General features: G+C 45.0%; 1 protein-coding gene across 1 annotated transcript in view; it reads left to right on the plus strand.

The window, feature by feature from the left end:
- Positions 1-20,847, plus strand: part of TRPC5 (transient receptor potential cation channel subfamily C member 5) — a 104,778-nt gene that overhangs the window by 64,987 nt on the left and 18,944 nt on the right. The window contains exons 5-7 of the mRNA XM_021525254.2: positions 2,237-2,376; positions 6,403-6,725; positions 11,696-11,891. Coding sequence (XP_021380929.1) covers positions 2,237-2,376; positions 6,403-6,725; positions 11,696-11,891 — 659 coding nt within the window. The remainder of the gene's footprint in view (positions 1-2,236; positions 2,377-6,402; positions 6,726-11,695; positions 11,892-20,847) is intronic.

Here is a 20,847-nt window from a genome sequence, read left to right on the forward strand (position 1 = left end):
CACACCTTTCTCCTGCTTTCCCACACCTTTCTGGCTCTCCTGCTTTCCCACAGCTGCTGGCTCCTGGTGACTCCAGGACACTGCTCCATGTTTCTGTGGTCAGGCTGGCTCTGTACTGAACAAACCCAGCTGCTCCTGTGCCAAGCCCAAAACTGCTGATGGAAAATGGGGAAGGAAAGTAAGAGCTGCAAACATGTTCACAAATCACTTTGAATGGTGACCTGGGGCACTGTGCTCCTTGCACAGCTCCACCACTAGCTTCATTATCTGATGAAGCTGATTTATGGACTGAAATGCAGGTGTTGGTAGAAACTTCAGAGTAAGCTCAGGGGGTTAAATGTCTTTTCTGAGCTTAGGTCATATCTTCACTTTATCTTTAAATTCATGGTTAAAATTGAGGGAAATGGTAGCATTTCAGTAAAATTGATTTGCAGATGAAAGAAGGATAATCCATTTAAAAAAACCTTGCAAAAGCACAATCCTATCAAAAAACCTTTCTTACAGCTGTCTGTTCTTGAGTTCCTTTGTTTCAGATAAATGGAGATATTGTATGACTGTTTATTAAATAGAGAAATTAGAACAGTTTCACCAGATTAAAGGTTATTACTTACAAAATATTTTCCATTATAGAAGGAGAGAGAGCAGGCACACACAGCATTGCTGTAGCTATAGTAACCAGCAACGATAACTCACTATAAATACAGTGTATGAGTTCTTCAACAGGCTCCTCTCCATTGATTTATTTTATTTTATGGATTTGCATGCATGCAAAGACGTGGAGGCAGCTGTAATAGGATTACCTGGCTGGCCCTGACATTTTGCTTGTGTGGCCATTGACCTGCTGGCTGGCAGCTGAGCAGCTCAGATTGATATTTGGGGGCGTGCAGCAGTTCATTGCAACTTTGCTGCTCTTCAGATTGAATGGCTTAAAGTTGAGTTGCAAGCAGCACATCAGTGACCACTGTCACTGTGTTTGTGCTCTCTCTCCTTCTATAGTGGAAAATATTTTGTAAGTAATAACCTTTAATCTGGTGAAACTGTTCTAATTTCTCTATTTAATAAACAGTCATACAATATCTCCATTTATCTGAAACAAAGGAACTCAATATCCTGTCACAATATCCTGTGGTTAGGCAGGGGCAGCAGTTTGGGTAATTATATTGGTAATGCACCTGGAGGTGAACTTTGTTTTGTTTTGTTTCCTCTTCACACATTTCTGGTTTTCATTCAAAGTTAATGTCAAGTGGGTAATTCAAAATACCTGGGGCTCTAAAGACATGTTTCAGAAGCATTCAGGGCACGAAGGGGCTGCCATTTGTTTTTTGATGGGACTTAGGCTTTCAGAAATACTTAAACAGTTCTACAAGAAAGGACACAGAAGTTACTTATAATCAGAACTGTGTCAGGCGGGTTTCGCAGTCTGGTGATGAATTTCAGAAGCTGCCCTTCACCCTTTCAGCTGCAAGGAGGTATAGTGAGCATTAGCAAGTGCCAAAAATCACCAGAAGGCATTTCAGGGTTGACATGACGGGCTCTGGCCGTATCCTTGGGAACAAACAGCTCACAAACCCCAGAGCCATATCTGACATGAGGTGAGTCACTGCCAGGCTGCAGTGCCCTGGCTCCTGCTGAGTCTTACCTTTCCTCACAAATAATCCCTGTGGGCTTTTTCTACAGCAAGAGGCATCAATAGAGTGGCTGAGCAGAGGATGGATCTGCTTCTTCCTTCTTTGGGGTGATATTTCCAGGTTAGGGAGGAGCTGTGCTGGCATGCAGAAGCTGGTTCTGGTGCTGCTGGAGAAAGTCAGGGAAAATCAGTGCTGTCCAACAGAGCAATGAATTGCTCAGAGTGTCTGTGAGAGCAGACAATCTATTAGAAACTATACCAAATACAGCTGCTTGAAGAGTTTATTCACGTAGAACAAATTTCAGCTGAGCCAATTCACTCGTCCTGGTTATAAATAACATGTGTTTCAGGCAGTCTCCTCATGTGCATATCTGGAGCCCTGGGTAGGAAACCAAGGTCTTTTTCAGCTCTCTCCAGACTGCATTCCCCACAGACTTGTAAAATGTCTCATAATCAGCAGCATTGTACTTTGTAGAAGGCAGGAGGGATGAGGCGTTCTTTCCAAGCTGTTAATTTCAAATTGTCTGGTATTACATCATAGGTATATACACAGGGTTTTAATGGCAAATAATGCCTTGTCATGGCAATGAACTCCCTTTCTTTCTACAGGTTTCATCTGGGGAGAAATCAAGGAAATGTGGGATGGTGGATTCAATGAGTACGTACATGACTGGTGGAATCTGATGGATTTTGCAATGAACTCCCTCTATCTTGCAACCATCTCCCTTAAAATTGTTGCCTATGTCAAGGTACGGTAACTTGGGAGGGGGAATTTGTAATGTGCTGGTGGGAGCTGTAGTACACAGGGTACAAACTGTTCAAATCAAAATCACAAAGCAGAGAAAATAGCAGCTTTTCAAGCAGTCCAGTTTTGGAAATTCACCTGGAAAGCTGTTTTGTTTGGAGAATGAACTGCCTGCTCATTCTGACTCTTTGATTAAAAGTGAAATAGATTGGGCGCTGGGGAGAAATTTCTCCACTTTCTGTGCCTTTTGTAGCTACTCAGTTGCCAAAGCACTTTTTTTTTCTGTGCTGGCACTGGACCTCCTTCAACAATGCATAGTGAAAACAGCTTTTAAATAAAATGGTAAAGGGAAAGCAAGAACAGGGTTACCTGAAAACTTCTAGAGCCAAGCTTTATAATGTGTAACCCTACAGATCTGAAGGTTAGTAATCAAAAGTTTGTGACAGGTCTACTGAGAAGAGCAAGACTGTTATTAGGAGGCTTCTCTCTGATAATCTGATATAAAGGGGTCAATTGACTTTGTACTATGTAACCTCTGGGCAGGGAAATGACAAAGCAACAAGCTGGGGCTTTAACACCCTGTAGGTTCTTCCCTGTCATGTTCCATTTGTGGTGAGAGCCCACAACAGAGCTCATCCTCAAAAGCACCTTCCACATTTATAAACTTCTGATGCTCCAAATTAGCATATGCACAGGGTTTGAAGTCAGGGGATGGCCCGAAGCACTTTCCTTCTGTCTCCCTTTTTCAAAGACAAGACACAAAAGTAAAATTCCTTATGCAACAGCTCTCTTTGGCTTCAGCTGGAGCTTCGTGCTTGGCCTACTTCTTCCCTTGGTATGAATCAGCAGCAGCTTCACTGCAGTCAGTGAAATTACTCAGGTGTAAATCAAGTGACTGGGATCTGCTCCCTGGCCACGCCTGCTCTTCCAAGGTTCCACTTCTGGCAGCCCAGCTCCCAAAAACCAGGACAAGCACTTCCCCAGAGCAACCTTGTTTAGTCCTGCCCAGCAGGCAGAGGGGGAGAGAGGAGAAAACTGCACCAAGCCATTGACTCCAAAATGCAAACAGCCCTGCTATGGGGCCTTTGTTAAATCCTGAAGGCTGCAGTCGTGGTGAGTCAGATTTTCAAAGGGAAAAAGCTTTTAAGCTGGTTGCTGCTCCCTGAAGAGGCAGCTCTGTAACAGCATCAAAGCAGGAACAGATTATGTCTTTTATTCTCCCAACATTCAGAACCAGGGAGGAAATTACAGACTTGAAAGGTTGGTCTTTAAACCACAAGCAATAAAAAAAAAAAAAAAAAAAAAAAAAGCTGGAAATGGTAAAATACACGGACAAAACTTAAAATGTTACCAATCTGGTTCTTCCTCACACAAGTTACTGTGGAGCTGTGCGTCCTTGGGTTTGTGCAGTCAAACACTGGGATTTAAACTCACAGCCAAAGCACAGGTGCAGAAGAGGTGCAGCTCTGTTTATGTTCCCTGTAAGAGCCACAGAAACGTGCAGGTCAGCCACAAAACCCCATGGGCCAGCACACCAAGGAGGGCTGGCAGGAATAAATGTGTTTGAGCCCAGATCAAACCCTCTGGGGCTAAACCTGGCCCAGCTCAGCCCAGCTCCTGATGAGGACCAGTGTCAGGCAATTCTGAGAGGTGCAGAAAATCTTCTGAAAGACGTGGTCACTGAGGCTGCCTCTGCCCTGTGTTGCCCAGGGGTTGCAGTGTGCTCCGCAGCGTGAGGGTTTCTAGTGTTGATAATGGCTTCAAAACATTTTGCAACATGATTTGGTATTTATAGAACAGCCCTGAGCTGCAAGAGGCTGGGATATATGCCAATATACCATATTCTAACACTTCTTAGAACTTCAAAGGATTACATGGACATTTAACTTTCTGCCAAATATCAGAAAAAATAAATTGCATACTGACACTAAATGTTTTCATCCTTGTTTTTACGTGAAGACAGTTTTTTTTTTTCCTTGATTTGACTGGTTCCAAGACCTGGCTCTAATATTGTCTGATACCAATGGAATCTTCAGGCTAATTATAGGGTAGAAATACTTTCTTAATCAGTTTTCATTTGCTGCATTGAATTATCATGTAATGAGGAAGGGTAAATGTGACAGCATGGTGTAATTTATTTGTACTATTCTGTGTACATCTCTGCTGTGTTTCATCTTTTGAACAGACCCCAAAACAAACAACTCCAGCCTTCCCAGATCAGCAGCTTCATTAGATAACTCTGAAATCTGCTGTTTTCTATTACCTGTGATGCCAGGCTGCTCTGAAGATTCTATTTGCCAAGCAAGGAGATACCATCAGTTCATAAAGGACCTAAATATGACCTTAATGACCTAAATATTGCTTCAAAAAGAGGTGGGAGACACAGAAGAGTGTCCCACACCTCTTTTTAAAGCAGTATTTTAAAAATATTAAATACCTTTAAAAATATTAATACCTTTAAAAAAGGTATTTTCCCCATACCTTTATGTGCAATCTCTGCTAAACTTTAGCAGAGAGCCCTGGGCTGCTGTGTCCAGCCAGCCTGCAGAATAGAATTGGGAATAACTGTGCAAATCTGCTGTCCAGGCTTCCCAATCCCACTCACCCACCTCCATTGCTGGATATCCACAAAAAGTTCACCTCTCTGCCTGTTTGTAGGCTTTTTAAGACCCATCTTCAAATCAAGTTAACAGGCTCAGGCCGTGATGTTCATGTAATAAAGAACAGTTTGGAAATGTCAGAAGCAATCCGAGGTCATGCTGAAATGCCTCTGTATCATGTCTCATCTCCTTCATACAGAGGGATGGTTTGAAATATCAACCTGCTTTTTGCTGAGCCCTTGAAAAAATTGGGAGCTTGTGTATTGGACCTTCAGATTTAAATAGAAAGTCTCTGCAATCTTGTCTGTCAATGTGATATTGGTACCATTTCCTTTTCAAAGGTACCAGAATTATTTTAGGAGCCCTAAACACGCTGGTTATTGTTTTAGCTGTGTTATTCTGAGCGCAGTTCTACCTTTTTATGCATGCTAAATGAGCAGAGACAAATGTTAAAAGGACAATTATTCCTTGATGTTAAATGTCTTTGACTCCATTCTCCGTGCCAGGGTCGTTAAGCCAGAGCAGTTATATTTTGCATTTCACAGAAGCAGAGCAGTTACATTTTACAGAACCAGCTCTTTTATGCTACCTGCTCGCATCTGGCCACACTTTGCTCCGAAAATGCTTCTGCTTTTACAGCTGCATTACAAACCCAGTTAATGTTGTAATTGATGCACTCAACTGTACCCAGTGTTTCAGCTGTAATTAAGACCTCTGCTTTAGCAACTCTCCTAAAATTGCCATGACAAATTAACTAATAAGAAAATTAATACGAAAAAAGCCTTTTGGTTCTGGGCTGCCGGCTCTTGTTTTGAGATTACATGGGAAGGAAAGCATCCAATAGTTCACTGCTTTTCTTCTTCCCTTCCTTCTCCCTCCCTCCCCTTGTTCCTGGAATGTGCAGAGTTTATAATGAGCAGTCATATTTAGAAGGAAGAAGAACAAAAGTAATTGGAAGTTTACATCTGGAACCTGCTAAAATCTGAACCCCTTTAAATGTTGAAAGAGCAGGAGGTGTATGAACCCACGGACATAAGGAACTCACAGACTGTGAACTCAGAAGTAAAACCAATTTTTAAAAATCCTAATTTTCCAGTTTAGGCTAAGAACAGCCAACATACCCAAAACCTCTAAAGAAAACCCGGTCCCACATCTCTCACCATCAGGGACTCATAATGTAGCAGGCAGAAAAAAAGTGTCATTAAACCTTCATCTCTGCCCCAATCCAGTCAGCTCCTGTCCTGGATCCCAGCTGTGAGTCTGACAGCAGCTGATGTGTAAGGGGTTACAAGCCCTTTTAGTGCCACAGCACCTGGGTAGGATTTACCTGTGCAGGGTTGGGTCAGTGGGTGTGACTTGTGCAGTTATCTCCGAGTCATCCCAACACCACTCGTTTTACAGCCTTGTTCTTCCTTCCTTCCTTCCCGCAGTACAACGGCTCCCGCCCGAGGGAGGAGTGGGAGATGTGGCACCCGACCCTGATTGCAGAAGCTCTCTTTGCAATATCCAACATCCTGAGTTCCCTGCGGCTCATCTCCCTGTTTACAGCCAACTCACACCTGGGACCCCTGCAGATTTCTCTGGGACGCATGCTGCTAGACATCCTCAAATTCCTTTTTATCTACTGCCTGGTGCTTCTGGCTTTTGCCAATGGACTGAACCAGCTTTATTTTTATTATGAGACCAGTGCCTCGGAGGAACCCAACAACTGCAAGGGGATCCGATGTGAGAAACAGAACAATGCCTTCTCCACGTAAGACATCCTCTCCTTTCTGCTTCTGAGGCTGCTTCCCCTGTCCCCTGTCCCCCCTGCCTTTGCTGCTGCCTGTCACTGCACTGACAGAGCCTTTATTTATTTATTCATTTGCAAGTACCAGGTGAGGTGGTTGGCTCTGCAGGAAAGGTGGGAGTTAAGTGGGGCAGACATTGTGCTGAGCTCTGCTGTCGCAAAGACTCAGGTCTGGGAGACCTTTTAGTTCTGGACCAAGGAGTTTCTCTACATGATCCTGCAACTTAAATCTTATTATGACTATGCACAATTTCAGTAGATTTGAGAAAGGAAGTGTCCTTTTGCCACAGGAATTGTTTTGCCTAATTAGTGAAGAAAGGAGGGGAACTTTAATAGAATGAAGAAAATAAGGGATAAACTTGTTAAAAACAGAGATTAATAAATAATGTGGCACAGCAACAACAACAATCTCACCTAGACCATTTTTGTGGATATATGATGTTGCAGGCTTCTCTGCTTTCCTTGCAGACTAAAATCCCAGCAGAACCTTTTTTTTGCTGGGAGTGCTGGTACTTTACTGAGATGCTGGCATGGAAATTGCTGTGAGGACAGCTGGCAGAGCTGAAAGGGAGAGCACATGCTGAAAAATGACATGAATTGTCTTGCTGATGTATTTGTTTTAATTACTAATAGTAGAAATAATTATAATAATCAGCCCCCACCCGATTGTTCTTGCTGCTTGCACAGTACTTAACTCACAATGGCAGGAGAAATAAATAAAGCACGGTCTAGAAAAAGGCCCACGCCCTGCAAACAAGCAAAACAAAACTGTTGTCCACCACTTTATGCTAAATTAAATAAAACTTGTCATGATGCCCAATAATTCTCCTCCCTCTGTCAGCTGAAGGTTTGGGGTTAAGAAAGGATTTGGGATCTATTTGCACTGTTATCAAAAACAGATGATGGCTGAGGCCACATGACTTGGTTGGGAGAGTAGAGGTTCCAGCGTTGTCCTGTGGGCTCTCTCCTAAAAGAAATATGGAATTTTCATGGGATAGAGCACATCCTTCAAGAGCAGCATGACCTGGTGGGCCGGACATGTTGACATGTGCCATTTCCCACTGCAGAGCAGGAACACCACAGGCTGGAATCATCTTCTCATGAAACCCCTCTCTGTCTAAGGGAAGTGAATGGACCTGCACTGTGCTAATGAGAAACAGAATTAAAGATTTCAGACTTTTTTCTGTTTCAGTTGCCTCACATGCCCCAGAAATGTGTCGTGCTGCCCTGGCAAAGGAATTAAATAACAAATTTATTCCCTGAACTGTGTCCATATTGATGCAGCAGCCAGAGGGAGGAAAGTTTGGCAAGTGTGTTATGGGGTAAATTCTACCTCAGGAAGGATCAAGCCTACAAAATCCAGTTCCAAACCCTGCCTTTCTCTGGAGCTGTGGTGAACAGATGTGTTCAGTTTTGCATTCTGGTTTGGGCCTGCCACCACTGCACACTGGTTCTTTTTGCAGATTTTGTTGTGTCAGGTAAGTGGAGAAGCAATAGCAGGATTTGACTGAAGAAAAAGAACATTGGGCCAGCAGGAAAAAAAACCCAAAAAACAAAGCAAGCAAGAAACCAACCATCCTGAAGCCTGTAAGAAGGTGTAATGTCATGGGAGCAAAAAATTATACAAGAAGCACTTAGCAGAAAGTGTGTAGATCAGTTTAAATACAAACCACAATTTCTGCCACCCTAACATTCATTTAAACCCCCTGCCAAGGGAATGTAGCACAGAAAGGAAATTGAGGGGGCTCAGCCTTTGTGGCAGAGGTTTGTGTAAAACAAAATCACAGTGGGAGGGGATCCATTAGGAGTGAGGTCTCCTGGCAGGGGACGGAACACTCTGCAGGTACTTTTTGTTGAAGGCTCGGTTAAGAAATTTATTTAACATGTTCTTAAAAGTTTAAATGGTCTTTATTAACACCCCCAGCACAAGCTGACATTTGGCTGGGGAGCAGATGCACAGCAAGGGGCAGTGGCTGGGAAGGAGCAGCTGCAGATCCAAATATTGGATTGGGGGGAAGCGAAGGAGGCTGGAGCCAGTCCAGCCAGAGCTGGGGACCCTGATTTTGCTCATGGCTCATTCCTCATGAAGGAATACACCTGCAAAGCTTTGAACCAGTGCACTTTGGTTCCCACAGCATTCCTGGGCTCACACAATGAGCTCTCTTTCTGCAAGGAGAGCAAAGAGGATGCCCCATGTGTGTCTGCAGCTTATGTCAAGTGTGACACCTATTTACTAGCACATTATTTCCTATTACCCTCAAAGGGTGGGTTTAGCATTTTCTTGGCGAGGAAATTTTCTGCATTGCACACACAGATCATGGAGAAGTAATATTCCTTTGTGACAGCAATGAGGGGAAGTAATGAATAATTTAAGGTTTTCTGCTTCGGCCTTGCCATCCCTCAGAAAGCAGAGTGCCTGCTGCTTAGGCAGATGATTGGAAATTGTGTTTATAGCTGTGATGCTGGCAACTGAAGGAGGGAGAGGAGAGTGAGGAAGAGGAGGTAGGGGTGGAGGAAGTCACATCTCCCTGCCTGCTGTGACCTTCTCTCTGGAGGGTCACGCTGCCATTCGCCTGGACACAGGTTCCTGTGGCAGAAGGGGCACTTGGCTCTGTCTAAGCCACCAGGGAGAGGGTGGAGCTTTAAGAATTCTTCTGTTTGATTTGGATTCCAAATACACTCAGCAGGACATGAGAGTCTCTCAATAACAATTTCCAAAACTCTATTTTTTATAGCTGCTGCTCCAAAGCAGTGTGAGCCTCCGCTGAAACATGGACTGTGAAAAGAGGCTGTGACCTGTCCTGTCAAACACTGAGGACACAGCCCCTGAGCCTCACTGCTCTGCAGAGCTGCAGGAACCACTTGGTGGCTTTGTCAAGGGCACTACATGCCCACATGTGAATGTTTGCTTTAGTCTGGGCCCAGGTTACACACCTGGGTAATATTGTGTATCCAGAACAATGCACTGATCACTTTTAGAACGGATTTCAGTTCAATGATTAGAACTTCTGTCTCTCTTGTACCTACAGCCCAAGTAGTATTTCTACTGTAATAGTAAAAGTATGATAAATATTTTAAAAGACAGCTAGCACTCCACCACTTCTAGTAAAGAAATGCTTGGCATTCTTTGGTTAATACCTCGGTTATTTAATAAGCCTAGCAACCAACTTGAGCTTTCTTGGGAGAAAGGTTTTCTGCTTTAAAGCATCTTTATGATTTTGTCTAGTGAAAAACATAAGCTACATCCACAAAATATAAACTAAATCCTCATATAAGGCATGGAGATACATGTGAACAAATGCCTGGAGAAGATGGGAGAACAGATTCCTGGTGTGTCAAGTAAAGCATCTGAATTATTCATATTGATTTGTCTAGTAGTCGCATTTGAAAACATCTGCTGACCTCAGGCCAAAATGGAAACTCTTAAACAGGCATATAAATGTCATTTTTGGATGATATAAATGCAGTATTTTGGAAAGCTAAAACAAAGATTCCCAAATAGAGCAATTATTTAGATTGCTGATTACGCGTCTGACGTGGCTGTGAAAGGTCACTCGTCTGTGGCTGAAGCAGAGAGAAACCTGGGATGATCTCATCAGCTCAGGGGGGTCAGGTCTGGTTCATCTGTGGAAGGAAGCCTTCAAAAGAAGAGAAACTCTTGAGCTGAATTAAAGTGATGACTCTTTTTCATCTGAGTCATTACTGAGCAGTGGTTGCAGGGTTTGCCAGGGACTCTGCCCGTGGTGGGTGGGAGCTGCTGCTCCAACCACTCAGAGCCACCAGCATTTTAGGCAGGTGCACCTCAAACACAGCAGGGTTTTTGGGCAGGTGTATTCCAAACACAGCAGTGTTTTTTTGGCATATGCACTGCAAGCAGAGCAATGTTTTGGGGCAGGTGCATTGCAAACACAGCAGCATTTTAGGCAGGTGTATTCCAAACACAGCAGTGTTTCTGGGCAGGTGCATTGCAAACAGAGCAGTGTGTTTGGGCAGGTGCAGTGCAAACACAGCAGGTTTTTTTTGGGCAGGTGCATTGCAAACACAGCAGTGTTTTTTTTGGCAGGTGCATTGCAAACACAGCAGCATTTTAGGCAGGTGCATTGCAAACAGAACAGTGTTTTTGGGCAGGTGCACCTCAAACACAGCAGTGTTTTTGGGCAGGTGCACTGCAAACAGAGCAGTGTTTTTGAGCAGGTGTATTCCAAAAAGAGCAGCATTTTAGGCAGGTGCATTGCAAACAGAACAGTGTTTTTGGGCAGGTGCACCTCAAACACAGCAGTGTTTTTGGGCAGGTGCACTGCAAACAGAGCAGTGTTTTTGAGCAGGTGTATTCCAAAAAGAGCAGCATTTTAGGCAGGTGCATTGCAAACAGAGAAGTGTTTTGGGCAGGTGTATTCCAAGCAGAGCACTGCAAATCAGAGCAGAAGGTGCAAGTGCTGCGATTTCTGCTATCTCCCACCTTGTGGTGCCTTGTTGTTGTGCACTGCTAACTGCTGCAGTCACGCTGTACTTGGGGATGGGTTCCCTGAGCATTTATCCTGCAGACATGTTAATGATGCAGGCACTGATTAAACAGGAGAGTTTATAGATAGCAGCAGCATCGCAGCATGGCAATTTTAATTAAATGGAATATATTGTGGCTGTTCTTTGCAAGTGTGCAGAGTGGGAAAGGGAGGCTTGGGTTCCTTGGGGAAGTTGTGCTCACTGCATCTCACAAGGATGTGGACTGGGCTCTTGGACAGACAGCAAATGCTGTTATGGGACACCTCTCACATGCATTGGGTGGTGGGTCACTGTGGCTGTCCTCAGGGAAGCATAAAAGGCTGTGCTGAGTGGCTGCTCTGTGATGTCTCCCAATATCTGTGTGTTCCCTGAAGATCATTTTCCACCCCCCAACATCAGGTAGCCAGCTAAAAGTCTGTCTTTCTTTGCAGACTTTTCGAGACCCTCCAGTCACTCTTCTGGTCTGTGTTTGGGCTGCTGAATCTCTACGTCACCAACGTGAAAGCCAGACACGAGTTCACGGAATTTGTTGGGGCCACGATGTTTGGGACCTACAACGTCATCTCCCTGGTCGTGCTGCTGAACATGCTCATAGCCATGATGAACAACTCCTACCAGCTCATTGCTGTGAGTTACCCCTTCTCCTTCTGCTGCTGTTTCTCCCCGTGTGCCTCATCTGTCCGACTTGCAGCGGTGGCTCCCTTCTGGGATGCTGAGACTGCTGCCCCCAGTTTCTGCCTGCAGGTAGTTGGGATTTGTGCTCACCAGCCTGAATCGTGGCTGTGGAGGAGGTTTTGCTCTGTTTGTAAAGCTTCCTGGCTGCAAAAGGCTCATGGGCTGTGATCTGCCCCTGTCTCCTCTCGTGGAGTAACCTTGCTGACCACTTTGGGTGTATAAAGGGAAACCTTCCCACTGCTTCCTGATGTTTGGTTATAACTTGAGGGGTGAGTGTTGTGGTAGAGTTTTTTATCCTATTTCTGTTTCCCCATGTGAAACTGTGTGTGTCAGGAGCCCAGTCCTGCAATTTCTTTTTCCACAGTCTTCCCACTTGAAATTAGATCATGTCCATCTGTAATACCAGAGTCTCCTGGCTGTATAACCATCTGAGATTCCTGAGTAATCCCAGTGCAGGATGGATCTGAGCTGAGGCAGCTCAGGGCCGTAGAGCCCTTATCAAACTGAACTTTCATTTGAATGTTCAAAACTGTTTTCTCCACTGTAATCTCATTCTGTGTACCCAAAAGCCAATCTGTACCTTGATGATTAAATTTGTCAACAGACTGAAAGCAAAAGCAGCGTGGCTCTGCATGTTAAGGCTCTTTAGGTCAGGAACAGTATGGAAGGAAGCAAAATCTTGTGTGCACAGGACTTCAGATAAACCAGTGGGCACTTACTCTCCATTCTGACCACTAACATGAGAGGTTTGGAGACAGTGAGGTGATGAGCTGCTGCATCATCTGGGAACAAAACAGGAGTGGGGGGAGCTGTTTGTGTCCCTGGGTGGTCACTCGGTACAGCTAGAGTAGATGCTTCCTCCTCTGCTTTGGGTGACTCTTGTTTTATACTAGAAGATAAACCAGAGCAAAAACAGAACCAGAAGCAGTTCTCCTAGTATTTCCATTTCCAAATTCCTGGACAAGTCTCTGGGGAAATGTGTGGGTGAGCTCCTTTCCTGGCTAAAGCGCAGAGAGGAATATTGAGTTGTTTTTCCTGAACAGGTTCCACAATTGTTGTTGATTATCTGCTGATTCAAGTGGCTCCTAAATTCACTTGGTCAAACTGAGCACAGACCCCTCAATTTGCTGATTCTTTTGGACATCTGATTTTTATCATGGTAAAAAGTATGAGAAAAACTGGACCACTGACCTTCCAGATGAGCAGAAAAGCAGTTTATCACAAAGGCATTTATCAGTCTGTTTCAATGCTTCAAGTGCTTTCTCTTTGTTCCCTGCTACTCCTCACATTCCAGGGAGACTGCAGTGAGGGACAGAAAACAAAGATTCTCTCCTTGGCCATTTTTTCCAATTCCCTTTCCTTTATTGTCATCGAACAGGCTTGTCACTAAGACAAAGCCCAAGCCTAAGACTGCACAAGAATAGCAGCATTTGCTATTCACTGGGCCACAAACCACTCATCATTCTTTCCCTGAATAATTCCAGCGATGCAGTGACACATTACACACAATCCCACATGAATTAGAGGGACCCATCATAACAATTAACTGAAGAGAAGGGTCCAGAGAGGGCTGTTGTGTTCATGGTTTTGTGTCTGGAGCAGCTGGCAGCGGGGCCTGGCCCCATCAGAAGCTCTGTCCTTGGCAGAGCTGGGGCTGGAGGATGAACTCTCCAGATAACTGAGGCACAGCACGGAGTTCAGCAAGCAGCTTGGGAAGATGACACTGGAAATGCTACAGGAGACTTTGTTGTCACTCGAAGTGTCTGGCTGCAGTCCATACCCAGAGCAGTGACATTTCCTGGGAAGGCAAGGGGCAGGCACTTCCCCTCTCTGCCGTGCAGCGCATGCAGCTTGGCTCTGCAAGCTGCATTTCTGCATGCTTTCTCTCTGGGACAAATTTCCTCCATGTGTCTTCTCAGGCCAAACATCAATTCATCTCTCCCCCGAAGAAAAGAAATCATTAATAAATGCTGAGCTTTACAAATGTGGGGCATTAATTAACCTGCTGTAATCAGGTTCACCTCCTGCTGAATCACAGCAGGCTGGGTGCTAGACTGGGCATTTCTTCCTCCTGGTATATATATTACATTGGATACACATGGAATGACAGCATTCCAAGGGAAAAGGAGGGGACAGTAGTCCTTGGGGTGGGGTAGAGGTCTTCTTCTGCATCAGGAGGAAATCCTGTGCCACAAGCATCACTGCAGAGCAATAAAACACATGTGGGGGATGAGATGAGAGTGCATCTCTGCCTGCTGACTCCCCTGCAGTAGAGTGCTGAGGACATCTTCATTAATCCTGTTTGTTAATGAGCCCCAGGAATTGCTGCAATGCAAACAGGCATTCTCTGCTCCTCTCCTGCAGGGACAAATACCCTTAATGCATTTGTAGCAGTTGTTCTTCAGGTCAGCTTTTCTCCTGTACTCACACATGAGTTTCTGCTGTGAGGTTTGAGAAAGGAGAATCTGGGCTGCTCCTCCTTGGCTCTTCATTTTGTCTCCCCAGTCTGGGGATTAGGGCTTGGTGCTTAATCAGTCACTGCAGGCACACAGCATGAAAGCACTGGTGTCTGTGGAAGGCAGAGCAAGGCAAGCAAAGAGTAAAACCTCTGCTTCAAGTGCTTCTTGACTCAGAGAAGGAAGAACTTTTGTGCCATAATTTTGTTGTTTGTCCCTCAGCTGTTTCAGACTTCAATAAATACACATTTCCAAGAGTGCCCTGAAGCAGTTTCAATATCGATTATCTTCAGACAGCCCATTTTTCTCCTTTGCCAAACCATAGCTTGGTTATGGCAGACACCATCTTTCACCAAGAAAGCAAACAAAATCCAAATGCAATCTCCCAAATTTCCATACCTTTCGGTGCTGTTTCAATATGGGAAGATCAGAATGTTTTATACAAGCAGCACAGGATGCAGTGGCATGTTATGCATTGCCAGCTCCTTGAATACCTTCCAGACATGACAGAAATACCCAGGGGATGGGAAGAGGAATTTGTCATAATCACACGGGGAAGGACAAGGGAATGATGTGAGAGTAGCCAGGTGGCTGCATCATTTGTAAGTGGCAGAAAGTAACGGAGTGGGTGATGAGGACACTTTGTGTGATGGGCTGTTTCTCATCAAGTCACACAATCCTCCTGCCAGATGCTAATTTTTCCAAAATAAGTGGGATAGTTGGCGTTCCTGAGGGTGCAGGTGCATTTTGGCCCTGGGGGTGCCCTAGGGTGCAGGTACAGGTTGCAGAGAATTAATGTGTATTTTCTGAAAGCCTGTTCCTTGTGGCCACACCCAGGATATTCTGGGGAGTCAGGCAAGAATTACTCACTGGAGCTGCAGCAAGAGCTCTGCCTGTGCAGCAGCAGGAGCAATAGCAGTGGAAGAACAGCAGCCAGGGGTGTGCAGGATGGAAAGCACGGGCTGTGAGCTGGTGGGCAGAGCTGCAGGTGAGGTAGGGTGATAAATGGTGCACAGCAGCTCCGCACCCACCGGCACATTAAAGAGAGATCTGAGTCCTCACAGCTCTCAGATGTTCTAGGATAAAAGTACAAAGATGCTTAATACCTCAGGGATTACTTACAGCAAAGTGAGCCTGAGAAAAATTCCCTCTAACTCCCATGAGTGAAGGTGTTGCAGCCTGGGGTGTGTAATGCAGAGTCCACCTGTGATGTTGCAGTAATGACTTCAGCAGCGAGTATAAAAGTTACAAAATCGTTGTGTATATTGTATTTTGTACCCCCCTGTTGGTTGCTATGTCTGTTATTTCGAGCTAGCTCATCTCAGACAGCTGTTCCTGCAAAAGGCTGCAGTCTTTAAAATATAACAAAAAAAGTTTTAAGTGTGTCTGTCAGAGTAGTGTAGTGGAACTTTGTTGCCAGTGTTTGGGTTGCAGGAATTAGGGCATCGGGCACCAACCTCGGGTGCAGTTTTATATGATGAAATTAAATGGAGTGTATTAACATGAGTAGTTAAGGATAAGAATGAAGAAAATAAATATTTTGCATAGGAAAGCAAAACCTGTACACTAAACAGAAATGGCATGTGCAGCTAAAAAATAAGTAAAACTTCGACTATAAGTATAGGGATATTAGATATGGAATTTTCTCAGTTTTTGGAGGCTAGAGAGCTTAAAAATTAAGGCACAGAGAAACATAAGGGGTTTTCAGCCCCCTATTACATTGTTTTCAAGATAACTTTGGATTTCCCCCAGGTGGCAGTTTCAAACTTTTCTTTACCTGCAAAGCACATGGATTCCCCCACTTTTCTGCACCAGCTGAACTCCCTCAGCCCCATGGCAGTAATTGCTACCCAGTTTAATTCACAAGACCAGCAGAAATTCTCTTCCCCACTGTGATTTGTGACCCTTAGCAGTGTCAGAAAATGTTCCTCTGCTTGATGACCTGCACAGTTATAACCTGGTGGTTTTGCTAAGGAGGAATTTTATGAATCAATAAAGTTAGTTTGAAATACAACAGCTGCCCAGTCCCTGCATTTGGCAGATTTTGGGGTGGTGGGTGTTCCCCTATAGAGGTAATGGTGGCTTCTAAATCTGGGCTCAGAACTAAGCTCTTTTAAAGCATCAGGAAATGTTCATCTCACCAGGCCCATTTCAGTACCATTAATTTGACTTTCTTAGAAATTAAGCAGTCGGTTTTAAACTCTGTAATACAGCAGGAAATGAAATTATGCTCTTGTTCTGTTGCCAGTACAAGCTGGGATCAATATTTCTTGCCGCTTTTTATGGTGCAGAGAAACAAGGAGGTTCTGGAAAGAGGATGAAATGGCTCTTCCTTGGTTTGCTGAGTGAAATACCCCTCTTTGGCCCTCAGTTTTGTGGCCCTCAGAGCCTCCTGCTGACCACCACACACATCTGCTGCTCACTGCCACATGCAGTAGCTGTGTTTGAGGGGCAGGTGATGCACTCACACCTTTGCTTTATTCTACAGCACAACTGTAATTACCCAGATCTCAATTACTGCGCTGTGGATTAGCGATAATGAATTGAAATGGGAAATTCTCCTGCACTTAGTCACTGCCTTCAGTGACACTTGGACAGGCAGACAGGACAAGGGGGAATGGCCTTGAGCTGAAGGAGGGTGGATTTAGATCAGACATAAGGAAGGAATCCTTCCCTGTGGCTGCCCCTGGATCCCTGGCAGTGTCCCAGGCCAGGTTGGATGGGGTTCAGAGCACTCTGGGAGAGTGGAAAGTGTCCCTGTGGCAGAAGGTTGGAATAGAAGGAGCTTTAAGGTCCATGATTTCTGTTCCATTTCCCATGGAGTGCAATCCATGTGAAGAAATGCTGGACCCCCAGTCCCTGTTCCCCCTGAGGAGCTGTAGCCCACCTCTGGAGTGGTGGGATTGATTCCCAAGGCTGAGTGCTCTCTCTGGACCTTGTGAGTGGGGGCACTCCCAGCAGATTTTTATTGGGAAATGAAGAGAAATCTGCAGCAGTGGTGTGTTGGGATGCTCCCATCCAGCCTGTGTGTGAAATCAGCCCTGGAGTCTCGCTCCAGACTGGCAGGCAGCTTAATTGCTTTTTGTTAGCAAGCTAAAGGATTCATTTGAAGGTGTAGAACTGTTTGTCTTTTTGCTGGCTTTGGCCTAATTACATGTAACCCATGGACTTGAATCACATTGTTAATATTCATCTGGTGTTTGCAGAGCCTCTGAATAGAGGCACTCGATGTGCTCCAGCTTCACATGCTGCATCTTCTGTGCTTAGAGCAGACAAAGCTCATTCTCCATCCTAGGATCCAGTCCTGCCTCTCCTGTGAGTACTGGCAGCAGAATCAGGAGTTTCAGCCTCTCTGTTGCTTTTAATCTTTGAAACCACAGGAGTTTGTGTGTCCCTGGGAACCACCATGGTCAAACCATTTTGGGGCTTAGTCAGGGCAGAAAAGTTACACTTAAGTAAAAAAAAAAAAAAGAAGAGTTTGTAATCTGTAGATGAGCCCTGGCTGATTTAAAATATTCCAGGGAGTTTGGTGTTGTTTATTTTTGGATTTTTCAGGGCTGGGCTCGTTTTGGGTTTTTTTGGTGTGGTTAACACCCCAGTGCCCTGCCTGACAGGTCAATAACTCTCTGCCCATTTCGTGTGAGCAGCACAGCCAGGTTTGCTCTTGCTACATGATAGAAGTTGAAGTACCAGATGGAACCACATAGGTTGCAGCCCCTGCATTATCCCATCTTTTATTTAGGCCTGACAAGCTCAATTAGCATTATCTTGTGCTTCTGCATCGTGGGGACTCTTGTTAGAAAGGCAGGAGAAAAGAGGAAAAGTGAAAGATAAAGGAAGAATATTACTGAGGAAAAAGCAGTGAAATACTAAAAGGGATTTATCTGGGAAGAGCTTTCCCCTGGTAGTGAACAATGGAAACAGCTATATTACTAAGAATTCTCTGAAATATGACATTTTAGATGCCAGTGCTTCACAGATTTCCTTTTGCAACACGCTGCAATCTTGCAAATAAATTGATGCTGATCTTATGGGTGAAAGAGGATGGCCACAACCACTCCTAATTAAGTGGGGGTATGATTAATAACCTGTTTCTGTTTGCTGGTCCTGTTCCCTGTAGCCACTCAGCCACAACCCCTGCTTTTTGCGGGGAGAAAACAGAGCTCTCCCAAGTCAGTGCTATCTGCACAGCTCAAGGTTCACTTACAGGCTTGAGCAATCTCATACATTTATAATCTGTCCCTTCCCTTCGGCTCAAGGATGTATTAAATGGTGAGGACATAGGATTTTTTAATTTTTGAGCAATTACTCAATTTTTGGCAGCTAAGCTCAGGCTCTGCATTTAAGTGGCTGTGCAAGCAGGCTGCCTTCCAGAGGTGCTGGGCACCTGCTGCTCCCTCTGCTGCTGTGACCTTTACAGACTCAGTAAAACACAAAATCCAGCCCCACTCCTCTGCTGAGGAAAGGCAGTTTATGGGCAGTCATAAAAGAGCAGAGCACTGAAGCATTTGGTGCCTGAATGCTTGCACAGAGTCGTGTTCTCAAGGGAGCAGGGAGTGGGACACGAGGAGCAGCAGCCTTGCCTTTGGTTCTGGAGACAGGGGAATTCTGAGATTTGGGGAGGTGAAGCCTGGCACCTCCAGAAGCCTCTGCAAGCCCCGCAGGCTGTTCCAGCCCAGTTTCAGGGTGTTCTGCTCCAGTCCTCGCAGGACACCGTGACTCACAGCCTGGCTTTGGGCTCTGCCCGTGCTTGGTCCTTCCCCTTTGAAGTGCACCTGCAGCAGCTCAGCTGGGGAAGGCAAGGTCAGACCAAGTGCTTTGCACAGGGAGTGTGAAGGGGTGAATTCTGCAGTGCTCCTTCCTCCCAGGGCGAGTTTGTGCCGGAGAATCATCCTGCCTGTGTCCAGCAGAGAGTGCAAGGGCTCCATCCACCTGCAGTAGGTGGCCTGGACTGACAGACTGAGCACCCTAAGGCCAGAAGAGAGAGCTGAGTTTGATGCCTAAGCTTTGGGAATGGTTGCTCAGAGAGGAACGGGTGCTTTCTTGAGCCCAGCAGTATCTCCAAGTGTAATACAGATGTGATTCCTTTAGCAATGAGAACTTTTTGGACTCTTGGAATGGCTTAGGTTGGAAGGGACCTTTGAAGATCCCAGCCTGACTGGCTATGCAGAAAAAAAATCAAACAATATTCTGGAAATAGGGCAAGTAAAAATGAGGCTAAGTTTGTTTATTTTTTGCCTCAGCACTAACAGAGTCATCAGCACTCAAACGCTTTGGGTTATCCATACCTGCTCAGCCCTCCAGTTCTCCAGGATGTGTGAGAGTTACTTGGTTTTGACCTGGCTGTAGGTAGTTAACATTACCAGCATAGATGCCCCTTATCTCTCTGACCTTCAGCATGAAAAGAGGCTCTTATCAGCAGTGATGGAGGAGAGAGCATGGATGGCAGGAAGAACAAAGCCTTGGTGATAGCTTCCTGCTGAGGCTTTCAGAGAGCTGTTTCTCTCCATGACCTTCCCACTGCTCCAATTTATTTGACTATTAAAATAAAAACTGAACTTAACTGGAATATGACTGCAGAAACAAAAAGGTGCCAGTTCCCATAATTTAACTGCAATAAAACCAGCACAATCCCCAGTTCTCTGTGTTTTCTCCAATATAATATTCCCTGGCCTTCTCATTAGCTATCATTGCTTCCATCCAAGATGCTGCTGGGAGATGAAAAGTATTTGATATATATCTATATATGTATATATAACCTAAATACATTGTGGAATGCATCGCATTGCAAGCCATAATAAAAATTTTAATTATGAATATCTTGTGCACATGGAAGTTATAAATAGCAGAGATGCTAAAGCATGCATTTTGCAAGTACAAACAAACTGATTCCCTGGGGCTGGGAGGAGCAGCCAAGGTTCTGGGCAGGGATGGCCAGTGCCACAGCTCCTGTGACAGGTCTGCTGGGCTGTCACCCAGGAGGGAATGTCCCTGCTCTCTGCCCAACCTGGCGTGTTCAGAAGCCATTTGTGGCTTTCTTTTCCACTGCAACCAACCCAATTTCCATAATTCCTGAGCCTCTTTGGCTGTGCTCCAAAGATGGAGTCCTTTATCCAACTTATAACAAAATGCGGGTCCTGTGCTGTGTCTTGTTGACATTGCACTGGCCATTCCCAAGTGGAGAGCCTTGGACACTGCAAAATTAAGGAAATTTTTCCTAACTTCCTCCATTACAGTGTGTTCTTTCACGGGCTTTGCCATCATTAAGGCTCACAGTCCCAATGATGGCTTATCTGCTATATAAAACTTTGGATTTGAGTTTTTTTCTCCCTTGTGCTCTGTTTGCTTTCCTCACCTGAGAGCCTTGCTGAGAGACAAGGGTAGCTCTTGCCTGAAGTCAGTTACCTGCATCCTGGTCCAAGAATTCACTTTCCTTGTTTCCCAGTGCTGGT

Source organism: Lonchura striata, chromosome 14, assembly GCF_046129695.1.
Source record: "Lonchura striata isolate bLonStr1 chromosome 14, bLonStr1.mat, whole genome shotgun sequence".
In the NCBI taxonomy this organism is placed as follows: Eukaryota; Metazoa; Chordata; class Aves; order Passeriformes; family Estrildidae; genus Lonchura; species Lonchura striata.